General features: G+C 42.9%; 2 protein-coding genes across 11 annotated transcripts in view; both read right to left on the reverse strand.

Moving 5' to 3' along the window:
* SPTAN1 (spectrin alpha, non-erythrocytic 1) overlaps window positions 1–7,462 on the reverse strand; it is a 46,321-nt gene extending 38,859 nt beyond the window's left edge. For 8 of the 9 annotated variants that reach the window (XM_039561923.1, XM_039561922.1, XM_039561918.1 and 5 more), the window contains exon 1: window positions 4,450–4,500. In XM_039561923.1, coding sequence (XP_039417857.1) covers window positions 4,450–4,482 — 33 coding nt within the window. In that variant the 5' untranslated portion in view covers window positions 4,483–4,500. Of the gene's footprint in view, window positions 1–4,449; window positions 4,501–7,357 lie in introns of those variants that run through there. The other variant, XM_039561917.1, reaches the window with a different exon arrangement.
* Window positions 7,463–8,778: 1,316 nt separating this feature from the next.
* GLE1 (GLE1 RNA export mediator) lies at window positions 8,779–19,871 on the reverse strand. 2 transcript variants are annotated; one of them, XM_010397699.4, is made up of 17 exons: window positions 19,680–19,871; window positions 19,126–19,347; window positions 17,948–18,073; window positions 17,631–17,779; window positions 17,248–17,308; window positions 16,706–16,960; window positions 15,730–15,958; window positions 15,489–15,604; window positions 15,231–15,300; window positions 14,751–14,893; window positions 13,729–13,919; window positions 13,156–13,285; window positions 12,729–12,833; window positions 11,683–11,765; window positions 11,473–11,536; window positions 10,698–10,770; window positions 8,779–10,176 (listed from the first exon to the last, which is right to left on the reverse strand). In XM_010397699.4, exons 1-16 carry the CDS (start codon window positions 19,773–19,775, stop codon window positions 10,702–10,704), a joined length of 2,109 nt encoding a protein of 702 aa, XP_010396001.1. In that variant the 5' UTR covers window positions 19,776–19,871; the 3' UTR covers window positions 8,779–10,176; window positions 10,698–10,701. The 2 variants fall into 2 exon arrangements, with proteins under 2 accessions (XP_010396001.1, XP_010396000.1); XM_010397698.3 differs by lacking the exon at window positions 8,779–10,176 and having other exon boundaries at window positions 10,535–11,536.
* Window positions 19,872–20,050: the final 179 nt, after the last annotated feature.

The following is a 20,050-nucleotide window of genomic DNA, read 5'->3' on the forward strand; positions in this document are numbered from 1 at the left end:
TTTTATTTAACCAGTGATCTTGCTCCAACTGAAAATCCTTCTATATTACTTCATGAACTAAAACCTAATATTGTTACCACAGGCAGCAAAGACTTGACTACTCTCTTTTCTATTAAAATTGGGACAATCTTTAATTTTCGGTTCCTAAACTTTCAAAAAGCAATTTGATTTTCAGTAAGAGATCTGGGCATTAGAACAGAACTGTAACACAAATTTTAGAAGTGGAACTATTATCATCATTGAAGTTTGGATATTTAACCACTTATTTAACAACTAACTCTGTATATCAAGAGGTTGCTGCAACAAACACTTCTGTGCTTGAACAATATTGCAATTAATGTCTTTGTGTACAAGTGTTTACACAAGTCACTCAGTGCTTTTCTACCATCAATTCTGCACACTCCAAGCTAAAGGTACTTCTCATCAATCCTGCCAGAGACAGGGAAGAAACCCAGACTAGAACTGCATACTAAAGGACATAGGCAATCAGTTAAAATACATCATTAAATATTAAATTGTTATTTAGTCATTAGTTAGCTTCATGCTTTAATTAGACATGTATCTTGCATAACTGTATGGAAAACTCCACAGGCTGGAAAGTGTTCTACAGGGCCGTGTTTTCCAAGCACTTGCAAAAGGACAATCTGATAGAAAGGAACATATGGGGACGAATCCACACATTCCTGAGCTCCCTTCCAAGGTCCCCACCCTCCAGAGGACAGCTGTGCCAGCAGCACTCCTTGCTCCCATGAACTCTGAGCCCCAGCTGCACTGCGGCAGTTGCAGGAAGGAAAGAAAAATCAGCTTTTCTTTTTCTTCCACTCATTACTGTCAAAAGAGGGCAAGGAGAAAAACCAACTCAGAGTGCGTTACATAAACAAAGCCCAGGTTTCGTCTTGCAGCGCTACCAAAATCTCCACTTGATTAGTGTATCTGAGTATTAAAAGCTCAAACCCTGAACATAACTTGAGCTCAAGCAAAGATATGGTTCCCTGAGAAAGCAGCTGTTTTTTCCAGCACTCTTTCAAACAGCCTTTTTCCTCCAGGAAAGGAAGTTACTGCTAAAAACTTCCTTTCCTGCCCTGTCATGCTGTGTTTGAATCCCAACAATACTTCTTTTAAACTGCACTGTGTTCAGGAATGACACAGTGGCAGCTGGTCTAATGTACTGCATGGCTGGAGCCCCTCTCTGCTTGTTCTGGTTTTGGGCAGTACTGGGAGAAAATTAAATCCTCGGTCAGTCTCTGGAACACTCTACACTCATTCACTGTACAATACAATTCAACTTGTATTTCAATATTAAAAATAACCTTTGCAAAGTCATTTGAAAACATTTTAAATTATTTAATTATTTACATTATTAATCTAGGGAAACATTAAAATTATTTAAATTATCATTTCAAACATTGTTACAATTTTGAAAGCCCAATGGGAGACCTCCTGTGATTTACCCTGGGAGCTGGTTTGCCTCTCACCACAGAAGCCAGGCAATCTGGCTCCTCTTTTTGCTGGAATTGGTTAAAAGAAAGGCTCCTTTTGTAACTACAGTGGAGCCAGTCAATTGTAAAAGAAGTGCTTTAGTGTAGCAATAATGGACTGTTCTTCCTGCAGCCCCAGCGACATCAGCAGTGTCTGTGCTGCCAGAGCCACTAGGGAGCTCAAAACTCAAAAGTCATGGATGCTGCAGAACAATGCAGTCTCCCTCCCTCCCTGGATGTTATCACCTCCAACTGCAGCACTCCCTGGAATACCAAGCACCCCTCCAAGATGTTCCCAAACCTTCTTGGTTCAACTACATCGTTTGAAGACACCTAGGATACACCTCTGCACTTCTTGCACGAATCCCATCAACTAGAAGTTGTGCTTTATGTTTTTAAGGTGAGAAGTGCTGGGATGTAACTGTGCCAGGCTCTCCCCAGATAACCGGCGTCATCCCTCCAGCCCCGCCCGGCACAGCCGGTGCTGGGCGATAAGGATGGGGGCTGAGGGAACTTTCCAAGCCCCAGAGAGCAGATCTGGACTGTCCTGAGGACATTTCATTCCTCCTTTCATGCTGTAAGATTGACATTAGGTCAGCTTATGTCTAACTCAAAAAATCAGAAATGCTTCTTCACACTGCACCATTTTGGTGATGTTATTTAAAAGGAAAAAAAAAATAGCCAACAAAAAGAAGTAGGAAAATTAAGGAAAAAAACCCTGAAACAACAAAACAAACTTATTACTCTCAACCTTCCATCTATGCCTTCCCCAGTCAATAGAAATTATACATAATAGCACACAAAAATATACAACTGCAGGTATTTACAGACACCACAGTGCAACAACGATGATGTCAGCAACACCATTCAAGTTCGGGAACAGCGGAATTGAGGTGGGTTCAACAGGAATTACAGTGGTGCCACACAGCAGAGCTGTCAGCATTTCCCTTACCAAAACATGTTTTCAGGGATTTAAAAGCACAAATGTGAAATACATTCATTGCTAGGCAGAAGATTTTAGTGTATTTTTAAAAACAGTTACATGAAGCTTAAAAAAATTAAACTCCTTTGCCTGAAAAACAATCAGATATCAGTACATCATCAAGATCTAAAGAAGCAGTAAAATAATTACTTTCTCTTAAGAAAAGTCCTGATGTGTCACATATATTCAGCATACACGACCTCAGTAGTAGCCTGTAACAGAAATATTTTCCCTATCACAGCATTCCTGCTTCCCAAGTATGCACACATGAACAGCTCGATGCACTTTTTTTATGTTCATCAACATCACACATCGTCAATCTTGTCTAAAGAAGATTTAACTGATCTCAGCTACTCCCTCCTGGGGAACAGGAACAGATTGCTGATCTTTCTTCTTTGAGCAAAAAATGGATGCGAAAATAACCTTCAAAAGGACGGAGAAAAAAAAAAAATAACATTTTTCCCAGCTTTCATTTCTCCCATTCACAGCTCCCTCAAAACATCGGGGAAGAAACAAACCACCATGACTGCCTGGTTTATGGAAGTCCATAAATACTTGTACTGCTGGAAAATCAAAGAGAATCCTTCTGAAAACGTGCACAGCACTGGCTCCTGCAAAGGGAGCCTGAGCATGTTGTGTTACAGAGAAGGAGCTAAAGGATGCCATATCCTATCCTGGAGATTTAAACACTATTGGGACAAAATTGATGCCTGGCCTTTTGGTTTGTTGAATTTAACTTTACAAAATAAAGACATTTTAGGGTTAGACTATGTGCAGCAGAACACTGTGTCCAAATATGCTATTAAGGAAGGTCACAGCCCCAAACCTCCCCCAAATTCCAAGCCAGAAAAATCAGTCAAGCACTGCAGTACAAAAAAAAAGTCAAGATGTGCTGAAGTTGCTGCTTGATGCTGTAGACTCCTACAGACTAACCACAGTGCAGGTAAAATTCAAACCAGCCCCAAAATTTAAGCAGGTATTGCAGGGACACAGAAACTGTCGCATTAGAAGAGAAAATAAATGTAGATTGGTTAAACCAAAGTGGTTGCAAAGCTGATGATTTAGGCTGACAAGAGGGTTTGAGCACAGCCTCAACTATGCACTTTTGAAATAAGAAGACAGATAAAGACCTGTTCATTTTTAGGCATTTAATCTTAAAATCCCAATTCCACTATTTAAATAAGAGTAGTTGAATTGCCCATCTGAATTTGGTGTCTTTACATACAACGGGGCTTTTTTGGATATGTTTTTGCTTTAACATCACAGACCTTTGATAAAACTATCCAGGACTGGCAAGGACTGCACTCTGCTGAGACTCCTGAGAAAGCAAATTATCTTGACTGCATTGCAGAAATGCAGAGTTTACAGGTAATGCAAGATTATATAATTAACCCCAGCGTTTTCCATCCCCATTTGTTATCTTTTCATTGTCATTTTAATTGCAGTATAAACATTTACATCACTACCATTTCCAAATAAAATCTGGTTGCTTGTGTTCCCCAGCTGAACTCTGATCCATACATCCTATTTATTTTATCACCACTGAAACAAAAGCATCACTGTGTAGAAACAGTTACACCACAACAACTCAAGGATTATAAATTTGTGCAATTGGGTGAACAGGAAACAAAGCCAACTTTGAATGCACAATGTTCTACACTGTAAATCTCTTCACAGTTGATTTGCAGATGCTATTAAGAAAAAGATTCTGCTCAGGTATGTTTTAAAACAAAAACCTCTTGGAAAATTAGTCAGTATAAAAACCTGATTATATTGAACTGTAACTCCTATAAAACATTCACACATCATGCATCACAGACAGAAATTAAGCAACTCAAAAGTATTAAAGGAAAGGCAGATCACACACACACTAAATGCAAATAAAGCACCTGCTGTATAGAACAAATTCAAACCAGTGGCTAGAAACAGGTCACTGCAATAAAGGCAGGCAAGTGTGTCAAGGGCACTGCATGCATTACAGAAAAATACCTGGACTTTGACTTTACGAAACGATGACAACATGATGGAAGAATGTAGAGTCTAAAAGGGAGGGGGAAATCAAGATAACATTCAACTAATGACCAGCATAAGGATATAGCTGAATTTTTTTCTGTCACAGTACCTGTTAATTACTTTCCTTTTGCTTCCTTGTCACATAAAATAATGTGGTGTGTTACCCAAGCTACTGAAAATGACGAACCTCCTCATGCAAAAAGGTTACAACATCAACAGGAAAACTTAAGTTAATTCAGTATGTACTAACCTTTGCAGTTAGTTAAAAACAAACCAAAAAACTACCATAATCTGAAGGTCAAAACAGAACGTAAAGCAAGTTATCTGGACTTGGCAAATGATGGTTCTTGCTGCAGCATAAGCAAGTGTGACAGGTTAATTTGAAGACACAAATTCAATCAGAAGTTTTGGAATGTAAGTATCTACAAAAATGTTGACTTTCAATTGCCACAACAAAAAAAATGGACAAGTAGCAGTTGCAACAGAAGGTATTTTTTGAGATGTAGCTGTTCAGAGTGTCCAATCCACCGAATTTTCCCACCCCATGGACACGCTGCAATCCCTCAGTGGAAAACTGCAGCAGTGTGTGTGCCTTTGTGCCTGCTGGAGATGTGGAGGTCTCTCTGGCATTTGCACAGCTTCACCTGTGTCCGCTGCAGCAGGGAGCTGGCACATTCCCACTCTGCTGGACCCACGGGCAGCCCTGGGAGCACAGCCTGGGCTGTGCTCACAGTCTCAGTCTCCATCCACTATCCACGGCATCTGCAGTCTGCTCCACCCCATTCTTCTGCTGCCTATACTCACTCTAGGGACAAATGTGAAAAACAAACTCCCACACTATGCTAACAAGCAGAGGAGGAAAGGGAGGAATTAGTATTATTTCCTCCAATACAGGGGAAGTGATCAATTGCCCCCAAAAAGCAATGTATTTCTGATTAAAAAAGTTGCAACCCCACAAATACATTAAATGGACCAAAAAAAGGCAGCAAAGATACCAAGTTATTTGTGTTAAATTACTGAGTTTAGTTGTAAATGTCATAGTTGAGAAATACAAATTTCTCACCAAGAGGTACCACCCTCCATCAAGAGAATTAAGGCCTCTCTTATCCTACTGCTATGCAGGAGAAAAAAGTGCAAAACCGCTTAAAATGTGTAAATGTAACCATCTTTTTTGTTATTGTTGCTACCTGTAATTAAAAAATCAACCAGAATTATGTTTAGCTTCCTGAACTACAGATCTCATATAAGCATTACGTCTAAATCTGTTTTTTAAATAAAATTCCTATTTCAGTCTTACCAATACAGATATTGTGGCTTTTTATTTCAACAAGAATGGAAATAAATTACTTCTTGTGAACAATGTAACCTGTTATCTTGGTTCAAGTATTTTCTGCCATTATTATAGTTACAGATTCTGCACACAATGCAGCAGAAAGCATCCCATTTTCAACCTTTTGTCCATCCTTTTCTCTGCACAATCTATAAATAAGGACAACTGAAGATTTCAAAGAAGAACTCACTGCTAGTTGTATATAAAGGCATGAAAATCCCATAGTGGAATTTAAAATTTATTTTGAACAGATCTGAATCCCTGACTAAGGCCTTTCGGTGAACATAATCATTGGAATCTTCTGGCACTTTGCTGAAAACAAAAATGCCAAAAGAAAATGGATTACTTGTTTTCCAGAAAGATACCCTTTCAGGCTGAGTTGGCTTTTTTTGGGTTGTTTTTTCTTCTTTTTTCCCTGATGTGTTCATTCGCCATCTCCAGACAACTGCTCTTCAAAACCTATTTAAATATGTATGAAAGACTGCTCAAGAGTCACGTACATTTTCGACTGGAGCACGAAGCTGGTTTATAATAAAACAGCTACAAAAAAATCCTGAACAGCCAATATGAACCTGCTGAAAAAAGATATAGCGATAATTGCTTGGTTTTCCTTCAATATCAGGGACAATGGTTGCCCTATTGGCACATATTTATGACCAGCAATGCAGATTTATATTGTTATAACCAGGTAAGGTGCATGCAGGCAACAAACTGAGAAACACTTGACTTGGGTTTATTTTAAATTTTAAAAAAAAAATTAATCAGGGCAGGGACAAATCCTGATTCTTTTACAAAGGAAGCAGTAGACCTTGCTCTACATACAAAGTGACACAGGTATGAAAGGAACAGAGATCGGGAGATTCCTTTGAAATGCCTCCCTGCTTGTCAGCGCTGCTAAGCCACCCCCCTGCCCGGAGACCCCCGGGCCCTGCGGAGCGGGCTCTCCTCCATGCCCCGGCCCCTCCATCGCTTCTTCCTTCTCCTCGCCGCATCTCCTGACCTTGGACAGGGCTGGGCAGCCGCGGGAGCCATTGCTGTGCAATGATTCCCGGCGCGGCGGAGCGCCGGGGGCTGCATCCCCCGGGAATTCTCCCCGGGAAATGCTGGGTGGCACCCCTGAAGGGACGGGCGGGCACGGCGGGGGCTGTTACCGGCAGGGGATGTTATTTTCCGCCTGTTTGTGCCTCCTCGGGGCGCTGAATGGGATTCCAGCCGCGGGTCGCGCTGGCCAGGGCGGCTGCGGCCGCTCCCTGTCCGCCCGCCCTTCACCCGCGCCGCGCCCCCGCCCTTCGCTCTGCTCCGCTCGCCCGAGGGCCGCGGGGAGACCCTGGGCCCGGCTCTGCGGCTCCCCGCGATAAAGAACCGTCCGGCGGAGCCGCGGAAGGCGAGAGCGAGCGGCGGCCGGAACGCCCTCGGAGGCAGGGCCGGCCTCAGCCTCCCCCGGCGCACCCGCACACCTGTGCCCGGCCGTGCGTGCGGGGCTGGGTGAGCCCGAGCCGGGCGCGGTGAAGGCCGCGCCGCGCCCCCCGCCCGCCCTTCGCCCCATCCCCTCACCGGGTCTGTGGGTGCGCAGGCACCTCCTGCCAGCTCCGCGCCCTCCACCACGGACCGCGCGCACCGCCCGCGCCCGCCCTTTTATAGCGCGGCCGGAGGTGACGTCAGCGCCGCAGAGCGGCCCTGCTCGGTCGGCAGAAAGCGCCGAAGGACTTCGGAAAGAATCGGGAAAGGGGTGAGGGGAGGCCACGCCCACCCGAGCTCCACCGGTGAACAGCGGGGAGCCGGAGAGAGCCGAGTGATTCCGGAAAAAGGCGAGCAGTTCCGGAAAGGCAGAGGTGTTCGGAGAAACCGAGGGAGAGGGTCCGGAAAGGAACGAGGGGTTTCGGAAGCAACCGAGAGGTTCCGGAAAGAGCCGAGCGGCGGAGCAGGGTGCGGAAGGCGTTTGTGCCCTGCAGGGACCGGCCTCGGGCACCACAAAAATACACGATTTGAGGGGGAATCGGTTAAAATGTCCGCGCAGGGGGGCGACAGAGGGGTCTCTGCCCCCTTCTCCGGAGTCAGGGTCAGTTTGGGTCTTAGAGAGTCGAGGCTCTCTGGCTCAGTTATGGGGACAGGTCACCTGTGCAGCATCCAGCCATGCTCAAAGCAGCAGCTTCGTTAGTTTTACATTATATAGAAATTTATTTTTATATATATATAAAATACACACACACACATATATATATATAAATTATATACAGAGGTATAGATGTATAGGTAAGAGTGGCTGCTTGAAGCACCGTGTCACCCAGAAGCCTGGCAAGGACACAGCATCAAAAGGCTCCGAATGCCTGTCAAGGGAAAGCTATTTCTGAAAACCCGATGCATAAATTCAAAAGCAAATGAGCCTTTAGCATGAAATCAATGTTTAAAATAGACACATTCTACTCTAAAAAAAATTAAATAATTAGAGATTAGAGGGCTGGAATGCAGCAAGAATGTTATTGGCTCAAAGTGGTGAGTGGGTTTGATGGCTGTGTGAATTAATAACACTTTATTTGAGTGAAGTACTTAACTGGAAGCACAGGCACTTAGGGTGACATTGCATCCCTGGGACTGCCTGGAACTCCTCTCCAAGCAGAAGTCTGACTCACATCAACTTCGATGCAATCTCATCCTGAAGGCACAGTATTTTCACATCTGTGATGCTCTCCTTGGTCATATTTGATATAAATATACATGTAAAAACACCATGAATATATGCATATGACCTTATTTGCACTGCATCTTCACAACACCAACTGGCTAACATCTAAACCTGCTAAAATGACAAAAACAAGTAAAACATTCAGCTCAAGCAGCAGATATTACCTCAAACTACATCTAAAAATAAATATTGATTCTCATGAAGCACATACATTATTCATTTAGAAAATCTTATTAGTATTTTTAAAATAGTAGGTATATGGATGGTCTTTACTGAGGCAGAAAAGGATACCTTGTTTTTTATAAAAATATATACTTTTATTTATGCCACAAATGTTAGAAACCCTTAGTAGCTGTCAGCAAAAAAAGAAGAAAAGGATTGTATTTCACAAGTACATCATCAAATTCCTCCTTGAGTTTGGCACAGACAGACAATTGTTTCTAACAGACAGGACCAATTACTGTCTTGCCAAAGTGAATCTCCACCGTAATTATGGATATGCAATATATAATTAAAACATCTCCACTCAGTATTAAAAAACCTTGTACACTTTCAAGTATACTAATGGAAGTTGCATTGCTTCAGAGTTATCTGGCAAAAAGGATACCGGGAGGATATTTCCAATTTCCCAGAACAATCACAAGGTAACAGTAGTCTAAAGAATTCCAGAATCAGTTTACAAAATACATAAACCAAATACAAATTTAACTTAGGTACTAGACCATTTTAAAGCCAACATTAAGGGTTTTACAGGCCTGAATTCCAAAGCACATGTTACAACCTCTTCTCAGAAATCTCAAGAACTACATAGAAAATCAAATTCATATTCTCATATGGCCTCAACTCCACATTCTACAGCTTCAAATCGCTGTGCCTCTACGAAAACAAACCCCAGTCTGGTAAAAATAACATTTTCAACTTGCAACAGTGTATTACCAGGATAATTGACTACCTTGTAGAACTTAAAAGTGAATTTTCTCATCTTCAAGAAAAAACAGTTCAAGGACAGCTCACTGTAAATCCAACAGATTTCCCATCTCCTGTATTCACCAACGAGCTGTGGATTTTCCCGACCACGCCTCTCCAACAGAAAAAAATCATAGATCTTTTATTGCTACAGGAGCTCTTGTTCCCCCACAAACCTTTTGGAGCAGTGAGTCTACCTCCCTTCAACTCAGAGTCCTGCCTTTCAGAGTGAAGCTACATCCAAAGGAGACAAGTGTCAGCGTGGTTCAGCCTTTACTAGCCTCACCATAGTTTTTAGATGATGTTGAGACAAACAAGTCCATCAGCATCATTACAGTTGAATTATAAAAGACAGATGTAAGAAATACAAAAATAAAGTTCTAGCAGTAAGTTTGAGATCGATTACACTGTTAAAAGTTCATAAAGCTGTGAGGTATTTTCACTTCCACAAGCTGAAGAGCACTGCGCAATTTTTCAGTCCAAGAGTCCTTAACCTCCGGAGCCATCAGGACAATGGATTTAAGGCATCTTCCTCATGTTTAAACATATGAAGTCTTGAATTTTCAGTAATTTATTATAAAAGAACTTATAAAGATCTAATGCAAAGATTAACTTCCAAGTTTAACAAATAAATCTTCTTGAATTAAACGTTAAGGTTGATAGAATATTTTATTCTCATTCTTCTAAACTGCGTCCAGGGGCTCCCCATCCAAGAAACGTTGATCTGTTGGAACAAGTCCAGAAGAAAGACAGAGTTAATCACAGGGCTGGAGCCCCTCTGCTCCGGAGCCAGGCTGAGAGAGCTGGGGGTGCTCACCTGAAGAAGAGAAAGCTCCAGGGAGAGCTTAGAACCCCTTCCAGTGCCTTAAAGGGGTTCCTGGAGAGTTTGAGAGGGACCTTGGACAAGGGCCTGGAGGGACAGGACAAGCAGGAATGGCTTCCCACTGACAGAGGGCAGGGTTACATGGGCTATTGGGAAGGAATTCTTCCCTGTGAGGGTGGGGAGGCTCTGGCACAGTTTGCCCAGAGAAGCTGTGGCTGCTCCATCCCCGGAAGTGTCCAAGGCCACGTTGGGCCTGGTCTAGTGGAAGGTGTTCCTGCCCATGGCAGGGGCTGGAATGAGATGATCTTTAAGGCCCTTTCCAACCCAAACCACTGTGATTCGATGCACAGAAGATATTTTGCCTTTATGTGTAAACAAAAGGCCAGGTCTGAAAGCACTGACATCCAGGGGAAAGGAAATACCGATTTATGTTCTCCAAAAGGAAGGTGTCAGAATGCCCTTTGGTAATGGAATTTCCTCTGCCTGTAGACATTTCTAATGGAGAGAAAGACAAATAATAAAGAGAAATAAACACGTATCTTAATTTGGCATCTCTTCTCAGGAATTCTGATGGCTCTTACCATATATTCAAAGCATTGCTAATAAAATGTACCAGAATTAATTAGAAAATGAAAGTACAACTTCAAAGCTGTCATATTTTAATATCATAGTCTAAGTCAACATTCAGAGAACAATTTAAACAATCAAGTATTTTACAGTTTTGCAAGCTTTATTTAAAATATATGCAGAATGCAATGCTAAACAAGCACTACAGAGAGCAGTTCAAAGTGTCACTTCCCCATATACCTAATCAGGACAAGTGCTAAAAGCAAGCAACTACTGATAAGAAATAGCCGTGACAGAAATGACTCAGCAGAATCCTCCTCAACCTGTACATCTCCTCTCACTGCTCTTCCTTTATAGTCAAAATACATTTTCATTGATAAAAATCAGATGTGAGGTAAGAAAGCAGCGAGATGTTTGACATCATAACTATCATTAAGGTAATTCAGTAATTGAAAAGTTACAGAAGATGGGTTAAATCATAGAGAGAGGTCTGAATTATCAGGTGTGCTGCAAGAAGTGCCAGCCTCATTATCCAAATGATGCATATATTCAATGATGGGGAAAAACAAAACCCAAACCAAAATACTTGAAAACTAAATGAACTAAAAAAAACCCCCAAAACTGCTTTACCTGCACGAAATTCTTCAAACGTGACAAACAGCCCATCTGGCCAGAGCTGGTCACAGCTTCAATTCTGCAGAAACAACAGCACGTTTAAAAATCTATTTAGAAAGTTGGGTTTGATTCACAAGTGGGTGTGGGGGTGGATGGCAGAGATTGGAAAACATGGATGAGTCATTTAAGAGCAAACACCAACATTCCTAACCCCAGATATCATACCTTGGGATATAGGATTTCTGGATAAAGAACATTGTTTTCCAGAACTGAATCCCATACTGCTTCATCAGAGCATTGCCACACACCTGTGATACAGAAAGGCACGAAGAGCAGGTTACAGAACTGGGTTTCAGGCGTGCATGACAGCTGCAATGAACCTGTTCCATACTAATGACTTAATGCTTTATTCAGACATTTAAAGAAATACCCCTACATTAAACAAGCAAATCCTCTAAATGCTGTTACTGCTACCACAATCACCTTTTTTCCTGTTGACTGTGGTGGCCACTGACATGAATTTTGTTATCCTTCGTTTCACCCCATTTTTCCTCCAGAAATAGTTTTCTTCCCTAACACCATTTGCTGGGGCACACTGTGATCATTTCCCCACTGTGATTACTGCTGTGTGCAATGATTCATCAGCCTTCTCCACACAGGCAGTTTACAGGACAAATGACTGTAAAAGATTCTGACCTCACTACCCCTAACAGAATCCCCCCCCATGGGGTATTTCATTGCCCACTTTCTCATCTGTACTTTTATGGTTCTTTAAAAGCATTTGAAGAGCAGAGAAGCTGCTTGTGTTCAACAGTGTTTGTGTCCCCTGACTTCAGCCTTTAACTTTGGCTCTTATGTAGCACAGGCCTGTATCTTAGGATATAAGATTAATATCCATCAGGCTGAAAAACCTACCCTGTTTTATGAACCAATTTGGCTGGCACAGCCACAGGACCTCCTTGCACTGTACAAACTGCCAAGTGCTTAGAACAGACCTTATGTAAGACCATACAGCTATTTTTAAAATACCAGGAACCTTAAACAGAATCAAATACAACAACAGAAGTTGTGTTTATAAAAACTTAAGTTTTGAAATCATTCAGCTCCAAAGCTGTACTTGCAAGAACGTGGAAATATTCCCATTCCTTTCTGAAGGAATAAGAACAGGTTAAAAAAACCTGCTGTCAATCTCAGCTCAGCAATCCCTTCAGAACCCGAAAGGGATCTAAACTGGTGACATTTAACTACTACCAGTTATCCACACCACTTACTTCCAGGAAATCCAAAAGCAGCATAGCTGTCACATCTGCCAGAGGCTCCAGATTCAACATCTGTGCAAGCCAGCGCCAACCATAGCTCAGACCATGAGGATGTGCCTACAAGGCAAGAAAGAAGCTACTCAGCACTTGCTTTATGACCTGTAAAACACAATTATCAAAACAGACAGTTTTCTGATTTACTTTCTTCTTTATAAAACTTGACATAAAACTTGATCATTGTGAAAACATAAAGGAAGTAGAAGTCCACACCATGAATTACTTGGCATTGCTTTGTTCATCATGGTTATGACCATTTCCCTTCAAACGTGTCCTAAGGTAGTTTAAATTCAGCACACCTTAACTACAAAACAAGCTTCTAATACATTTAATAGACTCCTGGGATAGTAACAAGGTTCTAAGTATAATGCCACACACATACTCCTTGTTTGTTTCCATAAGGCCACCGGAGTTGAATGATGGCAGCATAGAGACGAATCATTCCTGACATCCTTTTAAGAAAATGATCTTGTTCTTCCACCTTAGAATCATGAACTTCATATCCAAGCATCCTAAGTATGAGAAAACATTCTACTATTAGTATAGCAAAACACATTCACTTGAGTCCCTGCAGCTCTCAGCTTACTTGAAGTCAACTGTACTGGGAATAGGGATTCTTCAAAACCATGCAAGAATGATTGCAAAGGCTGATCATGACCCTCTGGACTGTATGTTCCACCATCTGGTGAGACACTGGAACAAGTCACAGAGAAGCTGTGGCTCCCCCATACAAGAAAACATTCAAGGACAGGTTAGATGGGGCTCTGAGCAACCTGGTCTAGTGGAAAGTGTCCCTGCCATGGCAGGGGACTGGAACAAGACAGTTTTTACACATTTGTGAATGAACCTCCAGAGTCAATGCCGATGCGCTCAGGGATGGGGAAAAGTGGAGTTCACTCAGAATAGTCTTCACCCTTGCAGGGTTCATGCAGAAAAAGTCCAGTAATAAACTTACCTCTGATATTCTTCCATAGAAGTCCCTTCTTTCCGAGCAGGGTAAAATGGCACAGAATATGGGCACTTTTTGTGCAGGTGAGCTAAAAAGATGTCTCCAACTCGAGGATGTAATTCCCAGATTCCTGAGAGCACCACAGCAATTGGGAAAGCTGAATCACGGTGAAAAGATACTTCTCCTTCCCCATGTTTCTGCAGGGTGGAAAAGGAAAGTCAGCCACTACTCCTTCAAGCCATTTCTCAGGCAAAAAAAAAAATCCTCGTTTTTGTAGTTAGCCTTTACTAAAGGATCTGAACATTTCCATGGCTGTGAAGTCAAGGATAGAAAAGCTGATGAAGCCACATGTCCTCAGCTCCCACGAAGGACAACAAACTTTGGCTTAGGATAGAAAAATGGGATTAGCAAACACAGGCCCAAAGTGCAGGCTGCACAGATATTCTCAACCCAAACAATCATTTTCAAATGTCAAGGAATCAGTCACAGTTTTACTCCATGGGCTGATTTTTCCATGCATTTGTTCCTGCAGGGCTAAAAGCTTCAAACAGTCCAAATTTTACAAATAAAGACTAGAGAAAAATACTGCCAACTTCAAAAAACAACTTAAACTATGACACTTCATTTCTTGAGAGGTGCTAACAACAAAGCAGGGACTGAAGTTTGCCTCTTGAGCCTTAGTGTTGCAGTTTTTTGTCCCCCAAATTCTGCCAAGATATAAGGTTTGAGCCTATATACAGTTTTGTGATACACCATAAATTAACTATCAAACTATATTCCACAACACTATACCTACCTAGTTCAAAATATGTAAGATGTAAGCCTGAAAATTAAAAGAGTTTTTCCTACTAGAAGAAATAAAATAAGGAAGGGAAGGGAAGAGAAACTAAGTTCTTTCATTGCATTAATAAAGGCAAACTGAACACCCAGTGATTTTGTTCTTCATAGCTGAAAAGACAGTTCAGCATTCAAAAGCATCTCCTAGAGCACTGGCTACCTGTGCCACCCCGAAGAAGAGATTTCCTCACCACAAACTTCTCTGCAAGTTTGTAACAAACAAACTCCAGCCCCTGCGGATGCTGAGTCACTGACACCGTTTGCCCTTCAGTCTGAACAGGCTTCCCAGACAGCAGGTTATTGATCTTGTCAAACACCTCTCTCAGCTTAGAGCCTGCAAATACATAAGGAATGTATGGAGACAGAAGATAAAGGAACAGCAGACAAGTCTTACCCAGACAACATCAAGCTCACAACCACCAGACCCACATCCCAAAGGGCACCTTTGCTCCATCTGATTAACCAAACTTAATCCTGATGAAGAAAGATGCCCCTGAGGGAAGCAACAGGCCTTCAAAACACAAGCAAACAGTTCTGTACAGATAGGCTGTGTGTGGGTCAGCTTTCCGCTGTAGGGATAATTACAGGAACACTTGATATGCTTGTGCCCTGATAAAATCTTTAAAGCAAAAGGAATTTCAGTGGAATTGAGCTCTTGGTGTTTTCCTGACCTGATATGCTAGAGATCTGGCTCACAGGGATTGTAGCTGCTTTCTGCAAGTTTGTTTTTATCTTCTTCACCTGGAGAACAAACAAACAAACAACTTTAAAATCCTTTCCAAACAAGTATATATCTGTAATAGTTTGGATGAGCAGACTGGTAACAGAGGCTGCTAAAACAGAAATTTTTTTTTTTAAATGAAAGCTGTCCTATTTATCCTAGAAATTAAGATAATCTCTCTTCAACAGTATTAATAATTTGTTCATACCTCAGTGTTGCCTTTGCAGTTTCCAATTTCACTGAAAGCAGCAACACATTGCTCAGCAGCATCCTGAAGCTGCTGGTACCATTGCATGATACTTTCTTCTGTTTTAACTTGAAGTCCTGTTATTAAAAAAAAACAAAAAGTATGATAATTAAGAAAAACCTAAACCTCTAGTGAGAAAACTCATTTTTTAAAAATGCAAGGCAAAGAAATAAAAAAGATCAAAAAAAAAAGCCTAACCAACCTTCCTTCTGCTGCTTTCCTCCCGACTGCTGTGCAGGGGCAGGAGTCTGACTCTTCATCTGCTCTTTTTTCTCTAATTCTTTCTGCTTTTGTTTCTCTTCCTCTTCATCTTTCCTCTTTTTTTCTTCCAGAGCTGCAGCGATTTCCTGCTGCATGCTGGATATCAACCCTCGCATCTCCTGCAGGGCTCGTTCAGTGCTGGCCACATCTGCTTGAGTAGGAAACCCTCTCTGTCGAGAAACGGGAGAGGTTAACACAGCATTAATCTTCTGTTCCAGTGTCAGAGGGCCAACAGCAAGAGGAAGGAGCCTTTGAAGAATCTACCTTCAGATAATCTGGGAGCTAACTACATATTTTATTCCCGTCTCCTTTATTTGTACATAACATTGGTCATAATACTTGCAAATATAAGTCCATTACTAAATCTCATCAGATCTTGGACAACAAAAATTCGGAATACACTTGGACAAGTGCAAGTGAACTCCCGTGCAAAGCCTTGACAGCTCCCTCTGCTGAAAGCCAGTTGTGACAAGCTGGAACAAAGGATTAGCCTTATTAGTGGTTTATTTTTCAAGATTTGTATCCTATCCTAGAGAGAAAAAATGTCAAGGAAGCTCAGCTACTGCAGAAAAGCTTATGACGAGAGGAGAATCATAAGATGTTCAGTATTTAACAATTCATGAACCAGTCCACTATCACAGAAGGGAACTTTACAGCACCAAGAGTTTGCAGCAATTTAATTTGAATCTTTCTCCTGTAGAAGTTCTCATGCATTTTTATAAACCATTTTCAAGAGAACAGCTGAAGTGCCAGAGGAAAGAATTCCCCTTTAACAATGGGTACTTTATAGGATGAGTATCTAAAAACGTTGCTGTGCCATGTTATTTAAGGGCCTCATGACAAGCTGCCTCTGAAGACAACTACAGGGAGCTTTATGAAGGAATGACAGCCAAAGTTAACAACTCCAGAGCCTGTACCTCGCTCGTGGTGCGGATGAGCCCTGACACCAGTCCACAGATCTGGTTGCCACGATTGCTGTATGCAGACAGATCGATTCTGGGCAAGTCTTTGTGCCTGTAGTTGGGATCAATCTGCTGGTTCAGCTGCAGCAGTTCCTCCTGGATGGAATAAAGGCGACGCAGTCTCTCCTGGCCCTCTTCCTTCCGCAAACGTTCCAGCTCTTCCTGGCGCTGCCTCTGCTGCTCTGCCTCACGCAATTTTAGGTTCAGTATCTGGGGAGACAAAGACACAAGAGGCATGAAATACTTCAATAACTCCAGTTTTACAGCTCCTTCTTGGTCTGATGACTCCAGCTTCACAGGGCCTTCCTGTTCCTATGACACATGCCTTTACTGCATTTCCACACTGCAGCAGGTGCCCAGGATAGCACCAGAAAATCCATCCTCACTCCAGGGTGTCATGGAAATACAAATAAATCAATTGGTCTTTCCAGTTCCCACCCAGCAGTGATGAAAGACAAAAAGTCTTTTAAGAAAGACAATTCTTAAGAGTCTCAGACCTTTGCTCTATGTCGGTGTTCTTCCTTCAACTTCTCTTGCTGCCCCTGAGCCTCCTTTGAACTACAATACACATAAAGAGAGAAAAACTGTATTTAAGACATACAGGAGACATAACACAAACCACATACAGTAAGTTATTCTTAAAACAAGCTAAAGGAACTTTAACTATCACAAATATTGTCTTTTTCTAACCACTGAAACCTCAACAATAGCCAGACATCTACTCTGACAGCCATCCACTCTAACAGGATAGCTAATGTAAGACAAGCAGCAGGTGAGATTTCCAACCACAAGTGACTAGCACAGAATTGTCAGGCACAGGAATTATTCCTCACTTTGATTAAATGCTATAAAATTCTAAGGATACCAGAGGTAATCTCACCTCTTCTCCATTACTTCTTGCAACTCTTGGAATTCCTGGTGCCGCTTTAGCTCCCTCAGTTCATCAAAGCGCTTCAGCTGCTCACTGGCCTGGGCATAGGCTGCCCTCACCATCTGCTCCTGCTCCTCCTGCCGCTGTCTCAGCCTCTCCTGCATTACAGAAGGGCCAGAGGCACCAAAGGTGGTCATTGAACAATTTGGACAGAAGAAAACACAAACTAAACTGCCCAGCATTTATAATTTGCTGTCCTTGCACTGTTACATCTGACTGTGGAGCTCTCCTACGATTCAGACACCCCCTCAACCATTTTTGCTTACCTTTGCTTTCAGCCTGTGCATCTCCTCGTACATCCGAATGCAGCCTTCGACTTTTGCAACTTTAGATGACAGAACTGCTGGAACAACTTCTTGATTTATTTCCAGGGGACTAAGATGATCATTTTCCTGCATGGTCAGCATAAAAGCAAAATCAGTGACTAAGCACAGGATCAGCAACTCATGGATGAAAACAGATAAAGCAAGTCTCTGAAACTATTATTTGTGGAGAAACAGACAAAGGAGTCAACAAACACACATTCCTAGAGCAGTTATGTACCCGATAGTGCAACCTCACTATTTTGAGTATCCTCCAGCATATTTATGAGATTGGGATAATTACTTTTCCAATCACTAAAACTGGGAGCAGATATAACAAGAGTCTCAAGGACATTGACGAAGGCCAACTGACACCTAGAAAGCCCAGAAAACCCCTCATGTACAGTCAGGGAAGATGTTACACTGGAAGAAGTCAGGACAGGTTTATACTTTGAGTCATTCTTCAGGACGAATCTTGAGACGTTCTTATAAAGTTTATCACATCTTGCTGCTTCATTAATATCTTTTCCTCACAATACATTTCTTAAGTCTCACAAGAGGCAGAATGATACAAAACTTTGCTGCTCAGTATCACTGTCACATGGTGAAGTCATCATTGAACAAAACAATGGACATTTCTCTTTCCAGAGACAAACCATGAAATGGCTTAATCAACTTAATTACGTCCACAACTCAACTGCTCATTGCCCAGCTTCCTACTCTTCTGGCTTGTAAAGTAGTCAGAACACATGTAAGTCACTCAAAGACTCCAGAGAACCCAAGGTGGTAACTCATGGACTTTTATAACAGCCCTGACCTTCCTCTGTGACCTTATCCCTCCAAATGGATGAATCCTGTGCTGCTAATCCATAACACAACAGAGCTCCAACTATTTTCCTTAGTTATGGTGAAAAATGGAGTTTGCTTTGGGTCTACAGTGAAACACTTTTCTACTAAAGTCTTGTTAATACCAATTTTATCAACACCTGTTCATGCTACAAAAAATTAAAACTAAGGATGTTTTCCCCATAAATTAACAGAGCACAAACCAGCCTTAATCTGACAATTTATAGCAGCAAGTTAGGACTTTTTTTTTTCTCACAGCTGCTCCATAAACATATGGATTATAATCAGAGAGCTACCTTGGTCTCACTGGGCTCTGTAGATGAAGGTGGTGAAAAGCTCCGGTGGCTGCCAGGCGGGATCTTCTCCGCAGACGCCCGTTTTCGGAGAGGAGTGGATTGTTTGGGCGTTGAAGTTCCGGTGGGTGTGATTTCTTGGGCTAATTGCCCACTAAGGCTGTCCAGCACCCAGCCGCAGTAAGGGGAGAGCTCAACGGGAGCCACACATCCTTCCAAGGCAGCCTTGAGAGAAAACATTCTCCGTGAAAGCCACACAGCCTTAACATTCAATAAAACTTTAACACACCGTGAGCACATCTGCACAGACAGTAGCTGCTTTATCATCGCAGCTCAGTATCCCATTTAACCCTTTTTCTTCTCCCGTCTTTCCAACACTTTTTCCGGACTCTCCTATTTTGCAGGACATTTCAACCCCCTCGGGCCAGCCCCGCTCCCTGCCCCCGCGCTCCCGAGCCCGGGACCCTGTCTGGGGGTATTTCAAGCCCCGAGTATCACCGAGATGCGCGGTCGGTGTTTCCCAGCGGGCAGGGCCGACTCCCGGGGTGAGCCCTCACCTCATCCTCCTGCCAGCGGCTGCAGTAGCTCAGTCGGCCCTTGCTGGAGAGGCGCAGGGCCTCCAGAGTCTCAAAGCGGAGCTGCCACGACTCCATGGCGACCTTGTCCCAGTCCAGGCGGTCCCTCGCGGCCCCCGGGGTCCCTCACGGCCGGGCCGGGTCCATCCCGCCCCTTCCGGGCCGCCGTGGCCGCATGCGCCTCGTGCCGGGCGGGAGGGGCGGTGCCCGCCCCCTGGCGGACAGGCGGGGCCGTGCCCGGGCCGGGGGTTCGAGTCCCGCCCCCGGCAGCGACGCGCTAAGGACGCGGGCCGGGAAACCCCCGCAAATTCACCGATTTCCCACTTATTCTGTGTATTCGCAGAGGGAGGGCT

The sequence above is a fragment of the Corvus cornix genome, chromosome 17 (assembly GCF_000738735.6).
Source record: "Corvus cornix cornix isolate S_Up_H32 chromosome 17, ASM73873v5, whole genome shotgun sequence".
Lineage (NCBI taxonomy): Eukaryota > Metazoa > Chordata > Aves > Passeriformes > Corvidae > Corvus > Corvus cornix.

What these genes read in the sequence shown, in the direction of transcription:
- GLE1 (XM_010397698.3), bottom strand. Translation starts at nt 19,775, where the DNA reads ATGGAGTCGTGGCAGCTCCGCTTTGAGACTCTGGAGGCCCTGCGCCTC. An exon ending in GCCGCTGGCAGGAGGATGAG is followed by an intron (nt 19,348 to 19,679) that starts GTGAGGGCTCAC and finishes TTTTCTCTCAAG; the next exon opens with GCTGCCTTGGAAGGATGTGT. An exon ending in AACACCGACATAGAGCAAAG is followed by an intron (nt 16,961 to 17,247) that starts GTCTGAGACTCT and finishes TTGTCTCCCCAG; the next exon opens with ATACTGAACCTAAAATTGCG.